This window comes from Zosterops lateralis (genome assembly GCF_965231275.1).
Source record: "Zosterops lateralis genome assembly, chromosome: 19".
Classification (NCBI taxonomy): domain Eukaryota; kingdom Metazoa; phylum Chordata; class Aves; order Passeriformes; family Zosteropidae; genus Zosterops; species Zosterops lateralis.
The window spans coordinates 8,161,721-8,178,236 of NC_139779.1; the positions used below are offsets into that span (position 1 = coordinate 8,161,721).

General features: G+C 62.5%; 1 protein-coding gene across 1 annotated transcript in view; it reads left to right on the forward strand.

Annotated features, from left to right (window-relative positions):
- ELN (elastin) overlaps window positions 1-16,516 on the forward strand; it is a 32,509-nt gene that overhangs the window by 737 nt on the left and 15,256 nt on the right. The window contains exons 2-21 of the mRNA XM_083875172.1: window positions 5,825-5,878; window positions 6,331-6,357; window positions 6,531-6,563; window positions 7,932-7,976; window positions 8,537-8,629; window positions 8,981-9,040; window positions 9,144-9,209; window positions 9,292-9,339; window positions 10,226-10,297; window positions 10,497-10,523; window positions 10,731-10,802; window positions 13,352-13,378; window positions 13,780-13,845; window positions 14,119-14,163; window positions 14,304-14,384; window positions 14,474-14,530; window positions 15,206-15,310; window positions 15,394-15,435; window positions 15,994-16,107; window positions 16,209-16,250. Of these exons, the coding sequence (XP_083731298.1) occupies window positions 5,825-5,878; window positions 6,331-6,357; window positions 6,531-6,563; window positions 7,932-7,976; window positions 8,537-8,629; window positions 8,981-9,040; window positions 9,144-9,209; window positions 9,292-9,339; window positions 10,226-10,297; window positions 10,497-10,523; window positions 10,731-10,802; window positions 13,352-13,378; window positions 13,780-13,845; window positions 14,119-14,163; window positions 14,304-14,384; window positions 14,474-14,530; window positions 15,206-15,310; window positions 15,394-15,435; window positions 15,994-16,107; window positions 16,209-16,250 (1,176 nt within the window). The remainder of the gene's footprint in view (window positions 1-5,824; window positions 5,879-6,330; window positions 6,358-6,530; window positions 6,564-7,931; window positions 7,977-8,536; window positions 8,630-8,980; window positions 9,041-9,143; window positions 9,210-9,291; window positions 9,340-10,225; window positions 10,298-10,496; window positions 10,524-10,730; window positions 10,803-13,351; window positions 13,379-13,779; window positions 13,846-14,118; window positions 14,164-14,303; window positions 14,385-14,473; window positions 14,531-15,205; window positions 15,311-15,393; window positions 15,436-15,993; window positions 16,108-16,208; window positions 16,251-16,516) is intronic.

Here is a 16,516-nt window from a genome sequence, read left to right on the forward strand (position 1 = left end):
TTGTGCCGTGCCCGGGTGGGATGGGATGGGGTGGGATGGGGTGAGATGGCATGTCACCGAGGGCGGTGACACGGGGCAGTCGGTGACGGCACCGCTGCACCAGGCACTTGTCAGGGGGAAGTGCGAGGGGTGTCCTGCTGAGAGGCTTGGGGGACATCAGATGTTTGAGGACATGAGGGGCTCGGGGACATGAGAGGTTTGGGGCACGAGAGGCTAAGGAAAATGAGAGGTTTGGAGGCACGAAAGGCTCAGGAACATGAAGACAGGACGCCAGGGGTGGCCACCAAACTCCCATGGGACTTAGAACTGCGAGGAAGCGGGGGAGGTGGCAGCTGTCACCCCGCGGAACGATGGCAGCGGGAGCCGGGGGCGGTGGGTGGTGGCAGCATCCCGCAGTCGCCGTGTGCGAGCTGTCGCTCAGTGTGTGGCCGTGACAGCCCCGGGGCTGCTGCAGCTGCACAGCGGCGCGACCCGCCCGAACGGCAGCCTGGGGGTGCCGGGGGACCCTCACACCGCCCTCATCGCCCTTGTGCCACCAGTGCCGGGTCCCTGTCCCAGCGCGGTCCCGGGGCTGTGTGACAACCCAACCGGTGCGGGACACACGGCCGGGGCGAGGAGGTGACAGCCAGGGCAGGGCTCTGTGTCCCAGCCGTGTGACACAGCCCGGCCAGGCAGGGCTCTGTGTCCCAGCCGTGTGACACAGCCCGGCCAGGCAGGGTTCTGTGTCCCAGCCGTGTGACACAGCCCGGCCAGGCAGGGCTCTGTGTCCCAGCCGTGTGACACAGCCCGGCCAGGCAGGGCTCTGTGTCCCAGCCGTGTCACACAGCCCGGCCAGCGCAGCCGATGCCGGTCCGGCCACCAGCCCCTCTCTCGGGGTCAGACTCCAGGCAGGGAGAGGAGCCGAGCACAGTTTCAGAGTCCTCATGGCAGTGGCCAAACTGGGCAGAGGGCTTTGAGGAGACGACAGCAGCACCAGGGAAGTGACAATCACCCCCGGAGAGCTGGAGGAGAGCGTGCCATGGGCACAGCCATCATCAGCCGCAGGGTCGAGGCCAGGGCCGTCATGCGGGGCTTGTTGCACAGGGAGGATTGAGCACCAGAGCAGGAGAGGGGGCAGTGCCAGGGCTGGGTGGGCACCAGGGCAGCCACAGGCTGGCCACCTGTCACCAAGGACAGAGCTCCATCTGCCTGTGCCCTGCAGCTCACAGGAGCCTTACCTTGGGCTGGCTGACCCTGGCTGTGCAGGCAGTGGGACCCCAGAGCCAGGAGCTGCCTAGGAAGTTGAGCTGCTGTTGGTGCCTAATCCTGCTTGGGGTACTGGATGGGATGTGCTAAGTCCTGGGCACTGGCCGTCTCTGGTGGGGAGAGAGATGTGGCTTGCTGATCCAGGCTGCCTTTGTTCTGATCCTTCAAGCCATGGCCAGCTGGGCCAGTCTCTGGAGGACTTTGAATCCCTGAGACCCTGCAGCAGTTTGGGATTGTTGGCCCCACTCCAGGCCCCAGCTCAGTCCCCAGGGGTGTTTGCTAGTTTGGGAAGTAGCTCACAGAGGAGGTGACCTGACCCTGGAGATGGTCCCAGTGCAGGTGGGACACAGGAGAAGGCTCTGCCATGGAGAGCTGGGTAGTGTATCTGGAGCCTAGTGTCCCACCCCTGCTCCTGGCACACCAGCCCTTGGGGACAGAGCTGGCACAGTCATGGTGGCATGGTGAAGGGGGATGCCAGGGGTGCTGGAGATGGTCAGGGCCATGTCCTCCAGCATTGGCTGCCAGTGCAACCTCCAAATCAGCCTGGCAGGAGAGGGAACCCTGAGACATCTCAGGGTTGAGGGGTTTACACCCAGACTGTCACCTCAGAGTACTCAGGAAACCCCCGGCAGCAGGTCAGGATCAGCCCCTGGTGATATGCCCCTGGGGAGCAGAGCTGTGCTGGCATCATGGGGACCTGTACAGCCAGATAGGGGAAGATGCTGTGATTCCCTAGAGGTGCCAAGTGCAGCCTGGCCCAGCATAGGGGCCCTCAGTTCTTCCTGTGTGGAGCACAGGAGGTTGGTCCCCTGGCAGTGACACCCCCAGGAGAGATAAAAGGGACCCTGGGGAGGTCCCAGCCCTTCAGGCCCTGGGCCCACAGGGAGCAGCTCGAGTGGATGCAGAGGGGCAGGCACTGGGTGTGCTGGCACCCAGCCTGGGGCTGTAGGGACCCTCTGAGGACACCCAGACTCCCCAGGGCGGGGCTGGGATGGTATCTCCCCTTCCCATCTGGACCCTGGCCCGCTGGGGCTGCTCCCTCCCCTCACAACTGGCAGGGTGCAGCTCATCCACCAGCACTCGGAGATGAAAGCTGGAGCTTCAGGGGGGCTGGAGAGGAGCCAGGCCCCGGCAGCAGCCCCCCCTCCCCCTGAGCTGCTACCAGTGAGCTCGGCCCGGGATGCAGCACAGCTTCAAAGTCGCTTGGAGACTGAATGTTTCCATAACTTTCTCCCAAGAAAAAGAAAACAGAGGAGTGACGGAAGAGGGGAAATGTTGGTGGTTTCGCACTGAGGCTCCTCCGGGAGCGGGTGCCCATGGGTGCAGAGAGGGGGTGAGGTATGAGAGTGTCCTGTGGTGCATTCTCCATCCTGGTCTTGGTCTCAAAACATATGGAATAGATAAATCCTCTGCATTTCTGGCTTGTGAAGGGAGCTGCAAGCAGTGGTGCAGATAGAAATGGTGCAGCTGATCCAAACGGGATCGGAAGCAGCTCTGGCAGCAGAACAGCATGGATATCCACACCTGTGGATGGAGCTGTGGGGGAAAAATGTCCCATTCCCATAAATGAGGAGACTCCACACCAGATCCTGAGCACCTCCATGGCTCACACCCTGACACAGCTGGGGCTGCACAAGTGGCTGCAAATTCTCTGGCCTGTGGATTGAGAAACCATCCCTGGGGTGGGATGCAGGCTCACAGCCAGCCCAGCCCAGGAGACAGGCTGGGAGCCCAGGAAAATCCCCTTCCCAGGGTCCTGGCAGGCTCAGAGCAGAAGCAGCAAAGAGCTCCTTCAGCGCTGGGAAGTTGCTGACTCAGTCTCCCCTTCCCTGATGTGCCAAGGGAATGGGTGGAGAGGACAAATGGGAACACATAGACCCCAAACTGTGCTGAGGACTGCTGGCCCTGAAGCTGGGCAAGGACAGAGATGGCCAGAGAGCAATGGCCAGAGCCCAGTGTGGTCATGGTGTCACCAGTGTGTGGGCTGTCACCAGCACCTGTGCTGGGTGGTGCTGCCGGGGGGAGGGACTGGAGATCTGGAGGGACTGGGAGGATCTGGAGGGACCCCCTGGCAGTGTCTGCCAGCCCCGAGCTGGATTCTAGAGGAGCAGCATGTGAAGGAGCACCCAGGGCAGTGCAGGTCTGGCCATGCCTGGCAGCAGATGTGGTCAGGGAGAGATCCTGAAGAAAAGGTTTGTCCCCCTAGAGCCACTTGGCACTACCAATCAGCCACCCATCCCACTGTCTTGGGCCATCCCATCTCCTGCCAGGCCTTGCTGACCTGCCTGCCCCCCCCACCCCCCAATCTGGGCAAGGAGACGGCAGATAGACCCTCCCAAATGTGTTGGGCACAGAGGCCTGTCTCTGGGGTGGTGCTTGGGGGATGCCTGGGGAGGGGGCAGTGACGGCATCACCACAATGAGACCCCCTTGGCAGGACCCCCAGTGCCCCAGGACAGTGATGATGAGGATAAAAGGCTGAGTTGGGCAGCTGTGGCTGTGGGCAGGTCACACCTGGACATTTCTGTGGTCCCCACACTGGGGGGATACTGTGAGAAATCCTTGTCCCAGCTTCCGTGGGAATCTCCATCAGGCAGCACTGGCACAGAGTGACAGAGGTAGGGGTGGGTGGCCTGTTGTCACCGTAGTACCAGGGATCTTGCCTGCTTTTGGGGGGCTGAGGCTGGGGAATATGATGGGGGCCAAGTATCCCCTCGTGGGTGGGGACAGTCCCTGGTTGTGCCACGGCTGTCCCTGGCAGTGGCAACAGGGCTGGGAGGGAGAGCTGGAGGTGTGCGGACACTTGGAGTTTGTTTGAAAACAAGGCAGGAGTTGGAGTTGTGATTGTCCAGCCTGGGGCGGGGAGGGGGGGGGGGGGGGGGGGTGTGATGTGCTGTGGCCGGGGAGTGTGCTGGGAAAAGGAGCCGTTCTGTCACCCCTGGCTAGGAAAAGGAGCTGATCCGGAACTTCCTGGCTGGGGCCAGGCTGGGCCAGAGGGCTGAGCTCGTGTCCCCTCCTGTCCAAGGGACGCTGGTGGAACCTTGGGACAGGATATAGGGGGCACCAGGCCTGGGCCCCATTCTCTGGGGCTGCGTGATGGGTCCTGCCATGGCTCCTCCCCCTGCATGCTGCATCCCCAGGGATGTCCTGTCCTGCCACTGAGTGTCCCAACATCTATGCATGCATCACCCGGAACCCTTGTCACACACGGGGATGTCCTGACACCCTAGTGCATCCCTGTGGGGGACTGGGCATCTCTGCCAGGTGCCCAGGATGGACGGGACATGTGAGCAGGGTGCAGGGGACACCCTCATCCCTGCCACTGGTGGGGCACAGTGCAGGGGACATCCCCAGAGTTTGCTCCACATCTGCGATGGAGATGTGCAGCACAATGTGCTCTACCGTGGTGTGCCAGCCCTGCCACCTGCCAGCCCTGCCACCTGCTTCTCCCCCCTGGGCGCTGGCACTGCCCTGGCCAGCCCCTGGGCATTGCCCAGCCTGTGGCGGTGCTGCCAGGGCTGTACACGCACCTCCCGGGCCGCTGGGGAGACCACTGCAGGTCCTCAGGTCCCAGCGATGCCCTTGCAGGGTCTCCAGTGCCGGCGCCCCCTTGAAGTCCTTCCTCTGTGGCAGCACAGGCAGCGGGGCTGGCTGCAGCTTCCCATGGGGACCGTGGTCACGGCAGCCCCCCACACCCTCCTGGCAGCCCCCCTGCCTGGCTCTGTCCTGCAAACCCCAGCACAACCCCTCTCCCACTGCCAGAAGAGGAGCTTCCGTCTGCACTGCAGCCCCCTCGTGTCCCCAACCCATCTGCAAGTCCCCAGCCCACCCATGGCCCTGGAGGAGCTGAGGGGCTAGCCAGGGTGGTCTGCAGCAGACATGCCCCTGCCAGTGCCCCAGCCAGCCAAAACACCTTGTTGTGGCCTGTGAGCGTGAGCTGAGATGACCTGGAAAGCGCTGGCACCTGGGTGGTGACCTCAGTGTCACACGGACAGGCAGAGGAACACAGGGAGGGTTCCTTGGGTCTCAGCAGTGTCCCCCCAGTCTGTCACTCCAGGCCCACTGGCCTGAGCTGGCTCTTCCCATCGGCACCTCAGCAGACGGGACACATCCAAGGATCCTTGGGGCAGCCCCAGGGGATGTGCAAGTGTGGCTGGGACCAGCAGGGACTGTGGGGATGGACTGGGACAGCCCCATGTCAGTGGCCAGGCCTGGACCCACCCCCCAGAGCCACGTGAAGCTGGAGGTGATGGAGACAGCCCTGGCTGTGGGATGGGGCAGGAGCTGGGAAGCAGAGCTGGACAGCAGCCAGCCCCTTGTTCCTCTCTCCTTCCCATGCAAGGCTACGTCCTGCTGACACCTCCACTGAAGTGCCATGCCTGGGTCCCAGCTGGGGCACCTTGGAGCCTGGTCACCATTGTCACCCCAGGAAAACAGGGATGCAAGGAAAAGCAGGGACCCACCTTCGATCTCCACATCCCAACTCCTCTGCAGGGAGCAACAGGGGGAACAGGGGGAGCCCCTTACCTCCCTGCCTTCGACCTCTGGGGGGATTTTAACAAGGGTCTCTTCTCTTGCAGGGGTTCCTGGTGCTATCCCGGGAGGGGGTGTCCCAGGAGGAGGCTTTTTCCCAGGTAAGGGGGCCCAGGCACCATTGGGAGGGGGCATCACCCTGTCTGCAAGGATGGGCAGGTGCCTGCAGAGTCCTTGAATGCCTTTGAGACATCATGGAAGGCTGGGGACCTGCCAGCCAGGAACAGGTGACATGGGGACACCCTATCTGGCTGCTCAGCATGGACTCTGCATCAGCCTCATGGTATGGGTACACGATGGGTGGCAGTGCCAGGCTTACCCTGCGGGGCCCACAGCCCAGGGCTGGCACCTACACCCTGCTCAGCCCTGGCTACAGGAGGTGCTCAGAGATCACAACATGTCCCCAGAGCTTCAGACAAAATCCTGGGGACATCCCAGGGGGGATGGCCCATGCCCTGACACCCATGTGATCCTCCCCACCTCCCCAGGGACACCCCTGGGTGGGTGCTGGGTGATCTCAGGGGCAGTGCTCAGACTGTGCCCTTGCTCGCAGGTGCTGGAGTTGGAGGTTTGGGAGCAGGTGAGTGCTGGGACCCCCTCCCAGGCTGTGCTGGGCTCAGGAGAGGGGCAGATCTGCCTTGTTTGGGCAAGGGATCTGCCACGAGGCTGGCTCTGTCCCACGTGTCCCCCTGCCCGGGGATGCTCGGAGGGAGGATGGCTCTGATCCCTCTCCCTCCGCTCGCTCTCCCCTAGGACTCGGGGCTGCAGGAAAACCTCCTAAACCAGGTAAGAAGCCTTTCCCTGGCTCTTACCGCCTCCAGGCACACCAGTGGCCGGTACATTTCTCAACCATGGCTGCCCTCGCGCTGCTCCCCCGCTGGCCAAGGCACACCCTGCCCTGCCGCACTAATCCTGCCACAGCCTCCAGGAGCCTCTCTCCCACACCCCGCTTCGGCGGCGCCCTCTGCCCCCAGGCCCCCCAACCCACCCTTTGAGGGTGCTTGCTGCCTGTAAAGCTACGCCATAGCTGTGGGAGGAGATGCAAAGCTGGGAGCCAGTGTCCCAGTGGGAAGCTGGCAGTGCCTCCACCTGCCTGCCAGCGGGGCCAAGCAGCTTTTGCAGAGGCTCCTGCAGCCCACGCTGGGCTTTGCCTGGCCTAGGAATGCTGGGGAGAGGGAATCACCAGGAGAGAGGGGAGATGCTGGCAGGAGGATGCGCAGTTGGAGAAGGCACAGCTGGAGGGCACAGAGCCCGGGGCAGCAGGGACTGAGTGTGCCACATGTGGGGCCAAGGGAAATCATGGAATCACAGAATGGCCTGAGTTGGAAGGGAGCTTAAAGCTCGTCGAGTTCCATCCCCTGCCATGGGCAGGGACACCTTCCACTATCTCAGTCTGCTCCAAGCCCTGTCTAACCTGGCCTTGGACACTATCAGGGATGCAGGGGCAGCCACAGCTTCTCTGGGCACCCTGTGCCAGGGCCTTACCACCTCCAGAACAGAGAATTTCCTCCTAACATTGAGTCTAAATCTCTCCTCTTTTGATTTAAACCATTCTCCCTCGTCCTGGCACTCTCTGCCCTGTGCCTGTTGATCCCCATGGAGAGATGCTGCTTCAGGCAGACCCTGGGGTCCCCTTCGTGCCCACCCCAGGGGTTCCTGCCGCGCCCCCGGCCCCCTGAGTGGCCTGACTGCGCAGTGGGAGCTGCAGCCCGAGGCAGGGGCCGGCAGCCTCCGTTTGCTCAGATTTCAGCTCGTGGAAAGAAAAACAAGGCCCTTTATTTCGGTGTAATTAAAACCAAACGCGGGGCGGCCGCGAAGGCCCAGCCGGAGCGGTGTCCGCGCCCAGAGCCAGCGGCACTGGAATTTGCGCCTGGAGGGAGCGAGGGCTGATGAGCCCCAGATGTTGGAAGGCAGCGCTGGCCAGAGACCCAGGGACTCATTCCTCAGCCATAAACATTTTGGTTCCGTCCCCTTGTGGCCTGGCAGGGTGGGGGGTGGGTGAGGCAGAATGGAGGACCCAAGTGCTGGCGAGGACATTTGTCACCCGTCCCTGTGCCCATCCCTGGGCCGTTGTCCCATCATCACGGTGCCACAGGGACTCCTCTGTCCCTTTGGGTCTGGCCACTCCCCACCTCACCCCACTTCTCTTTCTAGGGGTCGGAGGACTTGGGGGACTCGGCCCCCTTGGCCTGCAGCCAGGTGAGCACTGACCACCGTCCACCTCTGCTCGGGGCCATCCCTGGGGCAATGTCCCCAGAGACCCACCTTGGGGACAGCATATCCCCTGTCCCCATCTCCACAGCTCTCCAGAGCGTGCTGGGTGGGTCCCATCTGGGCTGGGTGCCCTTCCCAGACCCGAGGGGCTGCAGCTACCCAACAGGCAGCCCTGATGTCCCCCAGCATGATGACATCAACCACAGTGGGGTGACCCTGCAGGAGAGGAGGACCCTGGGGTCCCTGCAGGGCCAGCAGCAGAGGGACAGTGCCTGCAGGTGGTCAGCCAGGGGCTCCAGGGGTGTCAGCACCCACTGCAGGGGTGTCAGGTGCTGTGTGTGCCAGGTGGGATGTGGATGGGAGCACCAGTTTGGGGCATGCAGGACAGGGCAGTGCCTGCTAACGCCGCCTCGCCCAGCCTAACGCCAGACCTGGCACTGCCACGCAACCCCCACAGTTCACCACCCTCTGTGCCCACCGCGAGGGCAGGACACGCTCTTGGCAGCCGCTGTTAGGGGTGCTGATGCTGGTTGTTCTCCCCACAGGTGCTGCGGGTGTGTTCCCGGGAGCCGCCTTTCCCGGGGGGGTGTTCCCGGGAGCCGCCTCGGCCGCGGCGCTCAAGGCTGCTGCAAAAACTGGTGAGTGCTGGGCAAGGTGGTGGGGTCTGGGGAAGGTGACTCCCGGTGTCCCCTGGCAGTCTGGGCCAGGACAGATTTCTCCTGGAGCCGGGTCTGCAGGCAGGAGCTGATGCTCTCACTGGGTTCCTCAGTGACGCGGGGGGCCAAACCTGATCCCCCAGGAGCAGAGACCACAGAGCACTCTGGTCCGTGTGCCCAGTATGGGGAACACACCCCTGGGACTGCATCAGGGTGTCCCCTTCACCCCTCAAGGGCTATCCTGAGCTTGTCCCTTCTCTGGCACGGTTCCGGCCAGCCGCAGCCCGGTGGTGGCACCTCCCCCTGGTACACCCCTCTTCCCAATGCCCCCAGGTGCTGGCATTGGAGGCGTGGGTGGCATTGGTGGTCCTGGTGGCCTCGGGGTCTCCACAGGTAGGACACACCCCTCGCTCCCAGCAGGGCCAAGCCTGGGGCAGAGCTGTCCCCGGGGTGGGCAGGAGCCGGGCCGGGGCTCAGGGCTCTCTGCTGCCCGCAGGTGCCGTGGTACCGGGCGCGGTGCAGCCCGGCCTTGGCGCGGCAGGGAAGCCCCCTAAAATACCAGGTAGGTGACGGCCCCGGAGTCGGGGCCGGGGCGGGGAGCGACTCCGTCCGGCCCCTCATCCATGAATTTCTTTTGCCTGCAGGTGCTGGGCTTCCTGGAGCTTTTCCGGGCGGCGTGCTCCCCGGCGCAGGTGAGTCCCCACCGGGGGTCCCCACTCCACAGTCACACCCCAAACTCCCAAGTGGTCCCCGCCCAGTGCCAGCACCCCCCGCGGACAGAGCATCCTGCCCTGCCTCCCGCTGCTCCCTGCAGCTTCCAAACCCCTTGGCTGAGGTCACAGTGACATTTCCACCGTGCCAAAGGCATGGGGGGGACCTGACACCTCCATCCCGTGCCAAGATTGGCGGGAGCAGGCAGCACCAGCACTAGGAGAGGAGCTGGCACAGCCACCAGGGCTGGCGGCGTGGGAAGGAGGGGGAGGAGGTGGCGGGAGAGAGGAATTCCTCAGTGCAAAGTAATTTGGGGGAGGAAAACTTGTGAAAACAAGATGTTTCGACACTGTCCGAAGTGTGTTGCTGGTCAGGAATGTCTTTTCCATGTCTGAAAACGCTCGAGTTATAATGAAAGACATTTGTAAGAGGGGGAAAAAGAACCCCAAACCAAAAGGAAATTCAAAATCCAAAAATCCAACTGAAATGACTGCAAGGCCAAAACACTGTCTGCTGCCCCTGGAGGGCTGGAGAGCCCTGTCTGGCCACAGGCCAATGAGCATCACCAGGGCAGAGAGCATTTCCCAGGTCTGGCTGACACTTTGCTGTCACCAGTGCGAACCCTCTTGAGAGCCTTGTTCCCTGCAGGCTCCAAATCTGTTCCACAGGCAGCTCCAGGCCTGGAGCAAACCCGTCCTGGCAGCTAGAGGTGCAGGCAGCTGGCACTGCTGCCCCAGGAAGCCCCTGAGGATGAGGGCACCCTGGGTGACCAGAGATGGGTGACAGGGATTTGGAAGCTGGGAGTGGGGGTCTTGGGTACCAATGACATCCTGAGGCCCCAGCTCACCCCTCTGGTCTCTGCTGCAGGTGTTCGCTTCCCTGGTGTGGGGGTGCTGCCCGGAGTCCCCACTGGAGCTGGAGTCAAGCCTAAAGCCCCAGGTAGGGCCCCTCGATCCCCTTGGAACACTGAGGTGGGTTCAGGGCTGCCTCCAACTTGGCACCACAGCCCATCCTTTGGGATCACAGCCCTACAGGGCACTTGGGAGTGAAGCCAACCTACAGCTGAATCCACTTAGGTTAATTTGAGCCTCCAGCAGCAGCCCAGGGCTCACATAGGTGTCTTTATGTTTCCTTTTAGGAGCTGGAGCCTTTGGAGGAATCCCTGGTGAGTGTCCTGTCTCTCTTGCCTGTCCTTCTCTTCTTTCCCAAGCCTGTTCCTCACAGCCATGGTCTCCCCACACCAGAAGATGCCTCAGGGCTTCTCAAACCACCCACTCTCCTCTGCTGGGGTGCTCTGGGGCACTCGCCTCCCTCCAGGACTGGTGGCAGCCATGGTGCGGGCTCCAGGTGAGAGTCTGCTGTTGGTTTGCAGGACTGGGAGGTTTTGGAGGTCAGCAGCCCGGTGTCCCTCTGGGGTATCCCATCAAAGCTCCTAAGCTCCCAGGTAAGCTCCACAGCCAGCAGAGTGGCTTCACTGCAGGTGAAGGATCCCCGGCAGTGTCAGGAGAAGGACCCGCCGTTCCTCAGGGCTGAGGCATGATGCTCACAGGTCCCCTGGACCTGGCAGTGCCTGTGCTGGCCCTGGGACAGCAGGATGGAGCCAGGGGCTCTGCTGTGTCCTGCCTGTGACAGCCCCATGGGCAGCTGCTGGGGTGATGTCCCCAGCTCATGTGGACAATGCTGTGCCTCTCTCCAGCTGTTGAAAGGTAGGAAGGGTCATGTTCTGGGGACACATTCTGGGCCAGGCCACCCTGGGATGTCCTTGCCAGCTCCTGCTGGCACAAGGCACAGCCCTTACAGGGACAGTGTGATTTCTGTGGCTCCTAGGGTTGGGCTAGGCATTTACCTGGGCCAGGTGCCCTGGCTCCAGGAGCTGTAGCTGAGGCCACTTGGAGGCTCCAGGCAGGTCTCCCTCCCCACTGCCCACCTAGGTGGGGCTCAGCCCCAGCCCAGGTCAGCCTGGGGGAGCTCAGCACCCCTTTCCTAGCCTGGACTGCTCTGGACACCTTCCCCTCCCAGCCGTGTGCCGGGTCTGCCTGTCCCTGGGCAGCCATGCCCATGGAGAGACAGTGGCAGGTTCTGTGCCTTCCAGGGGCCATGCTGCCACCTGACTGCTCCTCAGTGCATCCCAAGGAAGAGGGCAGCCACACCTGGGCAGAGCTCCCATCCCTGGGGTGCTGGGGAGTGCATTGGAGATTCACAGGCATTGCACACAAACAAGTTGCTGGAGGTGAGAGGAGCCTACCCCAGGCAGCACATCCCAGCCCTGCTCCAGCCCCAGCAGCTCTGCTGGCTTCCCCCCAGCAGGGCCTTTGGCCACAAGTAGTGGCAGGGTTCCCTGGCCTACTGTAGTGTCCTGCAGTGGAGCAGAGTTACAACCCTTAAGGAAACTCGGCCCCCTCTACCAGCAGACCCCATCTGGCTCCTGGCCCCAGGATAGAGACCAGGAGAGTGGGGGTGTCTCCAGACCTTCCTGGGGTGCTGGGGGATGCCAGTTTGTCACCTCTGAGGGCTTGGGGCTGGCAGTGCAAGGACAGACTGTACTGCTGGCTGTGGAGGCTCTTGTCTTGGTGCTGCAGGTGGATCCAGGGCTGCCACACATGGGGTGTCCCCTGCAGTGTCCCCGCTGCAGTAGGTCCAGATTGAGAAGGGATGAGAGGACAGTGGGACAAATAACATTTTCAGTGGAAAGTCATCTCTTTAGATGACTTGCTCCTGTGCTGTTCCCACTCAGGAGGTGGCCCTGGGGTCACCTACCATGCTGGAGTCTGAAGCTGTGGCTGAGCTCAGGGTCCCATTGATGCTGCAGGGATGGGGACCACTCCCCAGTGTCCAGCTATACTTGGGTGACATCAGTGTGTGCACAGCCCTTCCAGTGTATGCATCAGCCTGAGCGCCCTGGCAGTGCTGGTGACATTCCCACGGGCACAGCCCCAGGGCAGGGGCTGCCTTCCCATCCAGCTGGGGGTGGTGGGGAGCTGGACTTGGACCCAGCAAAACCCTTGGAGACCCAAGGCTTGGACTTCTGGTCACCCCTTTCCCAGCTTTAGGGTGAGCAAGATGCTGCTGATAAGGTGCCCCTGGATGGGCAAGGGTGGCCCTCAAGGTGGGAGACACTGTGAGCCTCTGCCTGCCAGCACCACTGTGCTGGTGCGGGACCCCATGAGAGAGCCTGGCAGGATGGAGAGAAATCTGGTCCCCATATGCTGGCTGTTGGGAAGGGATGGTGTCCAGTGCTCAAGAGGATGCTGTGCCATGAGTAATTGCATCCTGGCTGCAGGCAGCCACATCCCTGCCCATGGCCCCCTTGCTGGAGGCACCCCTCATCCTGTGTGCAGCTCGAGGTATCCCCCCAGGAATGTGGCAGCCCATGGCCTCGGACTGCTGCCAGCAGTGACGGAGATGTGAGCTGCTGGCTGCCAAGCCCATGGTCCCCACGGTCCCCACTGAGTCAGGGACATCCCCGCACCAGTCCAAGTGCTGGGATCCGGCTCTTTTGCAAGGAGACATTTCCCTAGCTGCAATGTTCCAGCTCATAGTCCCTCCCCATCCCTTTGCACCAACCTCCTAATGAGGTCACGTTTCAGCCGAGGCTCCCAAGCCCTGATTCCAATTAAAACCTTTCCTTCAGAGCTGGCCAGGGTGCAGCCAGCTGGGTACAGCTCTTGCTGCTGGGCTCCCACGGGACCCCTTGCTGGAATAGGGTCATGGGAGGGTCCTACACAACCAGCTTCAGGCGTCACAGCCCTCGGCCAGGGCTCAGAGGGGTCGGCTCTTTCAGTCACTGCTTCCAAGGTGAGGGAGAACGGCATCTTCTGGCCCAGTTCCACCATGGGGGTTTGTATCCCAGAGGATTCATTGTCACAATGGATGAAGCCCCCAGGCTGGTGCTCCACAGCCCTGGCAGAGCAAGGCCATGCTGTGGGGCAGAGAGGACAGGGCCAGCAGCAGCCAGGTGCTAACCCCCCTTCTCTCCTCTCCTCTTGTCCCCAGGTGGCTATGGACTGCCCTACACCAATGGTAAGCTGCCCCGTGGTGAGTGCCTGTGTCTTCACTCCTTGTGGCTCCACTGGCTGCCACCGTGACCTCGTGGCTACCGACCCTCGGGGTGGTGTCAGGGATATCCCACTCCCAGAGTGAGGGGGTTCCTTGGGGGCCTTGTGGCTTGCTCATGGTGGCTGTGGACCTGCCTGGGAACTCAACTCTCCCAGCATCCCTGGGAGCTGTTAATCCATCCTGAGCCACTCCAGCTCCAAACAGGGATGTTTGAAGTGGGATCTCAAGTGGGGAGGAGCTGGCTTTGGCATTCCCCCGCATCCTCTGGCGCCAGAGGGAAGAGATCCAAGGGAGTAGCTCCATCTGTCTCGTTGTCCTTCCCTGGCTGGTGCCTGACCTGGCTCTGCCGCTGTGTTTGATTGCAGGCCTCAGGGCTGCCGGGATAGGAGCCGGCCTCCTGGCAGGAAAGGCAGGATACCCCACTGGGACAGGTACACTCCGACCCTGCAGCCTCAGAGGCGGGACTGGCACGGGCATGGCAGGGGACCGCGCAGCCTGTCCCCTTGCTGGCCCCTGGATGGGTGTTGGGCACTGCCCCGGCTTCTGGAGACTGCAGGGACAGCCTGGAGGGGAGCAGCACCTCCCACAGGAGAGGAGGACAGATGCTGGCAGGAGTGCCCAGTCCCCAGGGTCCCTGTGAGGTGGGGGAGCTGAGGTGGGAATGATCAGGACTTCAGTGGCTCAGTGCCCGTGTCTCTCCGCAGGGGTCGGAGCGCAGGCGGCAGCAGCAAAGGCAGCAGCGAAACTTGGTGAGTCGCCCTCTGTGGCACAAATGCCAGCCATCTCCCCATCAGAGAGCTGCTCCCTCCCCTCCCTCCCAGCCCCGGGAATGCTGGCTGTGTCCCCCTGTCCCCGCATCCTCGGCTGACCGTGCTGTTCCCTGCGACAGGAGCCGGTGTCTTGCCCGGGGTTGGCGGCATCCCGGGAGTCGCGCCCGGCGTCGGCGTCGGCGGTGTCCCAGGAGTTGGAGGTGAGGCGAAGGGAGACCTCTGCCCTGAGGCTCGGGGAGGGTCTCCTCCCCTTATCCCACATCCTGACTCTCTCCCGCTATCCCGGCAGTTGGAGGACCGGCAGCGGCAGCAGCAGCAAAGGCAGCGGCAAAGGCAGGAGCTTTTGGTGAGTTCCTGCTGCTTCGGACAGATCTCGGGACAGGGAAGAGCCGTGCATCGATGCCAGGGGCTGTGTGGCACCACAGTTGCCCTGGCAGCCCCTATCCCATCCTCTGGGGTGCTCTCTGCCTCCTGTCCCGACTCCAGCAGCTTTTCCAGCAGTGATGAAGGGCTGATGGGCACCTCGGGATGCAGCAGCCTGGCACGGGGCAGAGCATGCCCATCACATGTGGTCCCTCCATGAGATGTGGGCTTGCTGTGCCAGGTGCCAGTGGGGTGGCCGGTGACACGGTGTCTGTGCTGAGCTGTCCTTCCCTAGTAGAGGGATGCTCCTGTTGATGCAGATCTCCACTGCTCCCCTCCTTGGCTGTTCTGAAGGAGAAAAGCAAGGAGCAGATCACACATTCAGGGAAAATGTGCCAGCCCTGGGGCAGCTGGCATGTACACCCACAGACCTGGGGAACCTTGGGAGTCGCCAACATCCTGGGTGGCCAGGCCCTTGATGGGGGTAGGGGGCTGGTAATCAAATTCCCCGGTCCATCCCAGCTTCCCTGAGGAGCTGCTTTAGGATTAGTGAAGAGGCCAGCACAAAGGCACTCCTGTGACCATTGGACAGATCGTGTCACCACCAGTGGCAAAGCGGGATGTTTGCAGGGGGTCTGATTACTCCACTTCCCTCCAGGTGCAGGGGCAGTGCCCGGAGTCGGAGGTGTCCCAGGCTTGGCACCTGGCGTTGGAGCTGTCCCTGGGGTGGTGCCCGGCGTTGGAGGTATCCCTGGGGTGGCAGGTGACTGTTCCAGGAGCCCTGTCCCCACGGCCCAGCTCTATGGGGCTGTGGTGGCTGAGGGTCCCTGTCTCCCTTGTCCCCAGGGGTGCCGTCGGCAGCAGCAGCAGCAAAGGCAGCTAAATACGGTACGTGCTGTGCGGGGCCTGACCCGCCAGGACCCCTGCCCGTCCTCCTGCCCACCCTGACACACGGGGGATGCCCAGACACAGGGTCTCCCCTGGGATCACTGCTGAGGGGCCATGGGGTATGCTCAGCCCAGCTCCTGGCTGTTCTTCCTGGGCATGGTTCCATTTCCAGGGCAGGACCTTTTCCCCCTCCAGGGTTTCTCCAGGTTGTCTCGTGGGAGTGAACAATGAGCCCTGATGCATGGCTTTAGATTTAACTGAATTCTTGCATTTTGTAGCAAATATAGTTCCAGCAGCTGAACTGTTCCATGATCTGATGCCAAAGGGCTCAGTGTTGCTGCCATTAGGGCAGAGATTCCTGGCAGAGGGGCCAGAGGGGTTCAGAAGCACATCCAACTGGGTCTTGCAATCCCAGCCCTGCCCCACTGGGATCTCTCTTGGAAGAGGCCGTGGATGCTCTGCTTTCCAGGCCACGATGACAAGACAGAGCCATGGCAGGTGCCACCTTTGAGTTCCTGCTGCAGCCAGCTCTGACTTTTCCCCTCTTGTTCCCGGCAGGTGCCGGTGTTCCCGGTGTCGGTGTGGGCGGTGTTCCCGGTGTCGGTGTTGGCGGCGTCCCCGGCCTCGTGCCCGGAGTCGGAGCTGTCCCCGGGGTGGTGCCCGGTGTTGGAGGTATCCCTGGGGTGGCCGGTGACTGTTCCAGGAGCCCTGTCCCCATGGCCCAGCTCTATGGGGCTGTGGTGGCTGAGGGTCCCTGTCTCCCTTGTCCCCAGGGGTGCCGTCGGCAGCAGCAGCAGCAAAGGCAGCTAAATACGGTACGTGCTGTGCGGGGCCTGAGCCCCCGGGACCCCTGCCCATCCTCCTGCCCACCCTGACACATGGGGGATGCCCAGACACAGGGTGTCCCCTGGGATCACTGCTGAGGGGCCGTGGGGTATGCTCAGCCCAGCTCTTGGCTGTTCTCCCTGGGCATGGTTCCATTTCCAGGGCAGGACCTTTTCCCCCTCCAGGATTTCTCCAGGCTGTCTTGTGGAAGTGAACAATGACCCCCAATTAATGGCTTTGGACTCATTTGAATTCC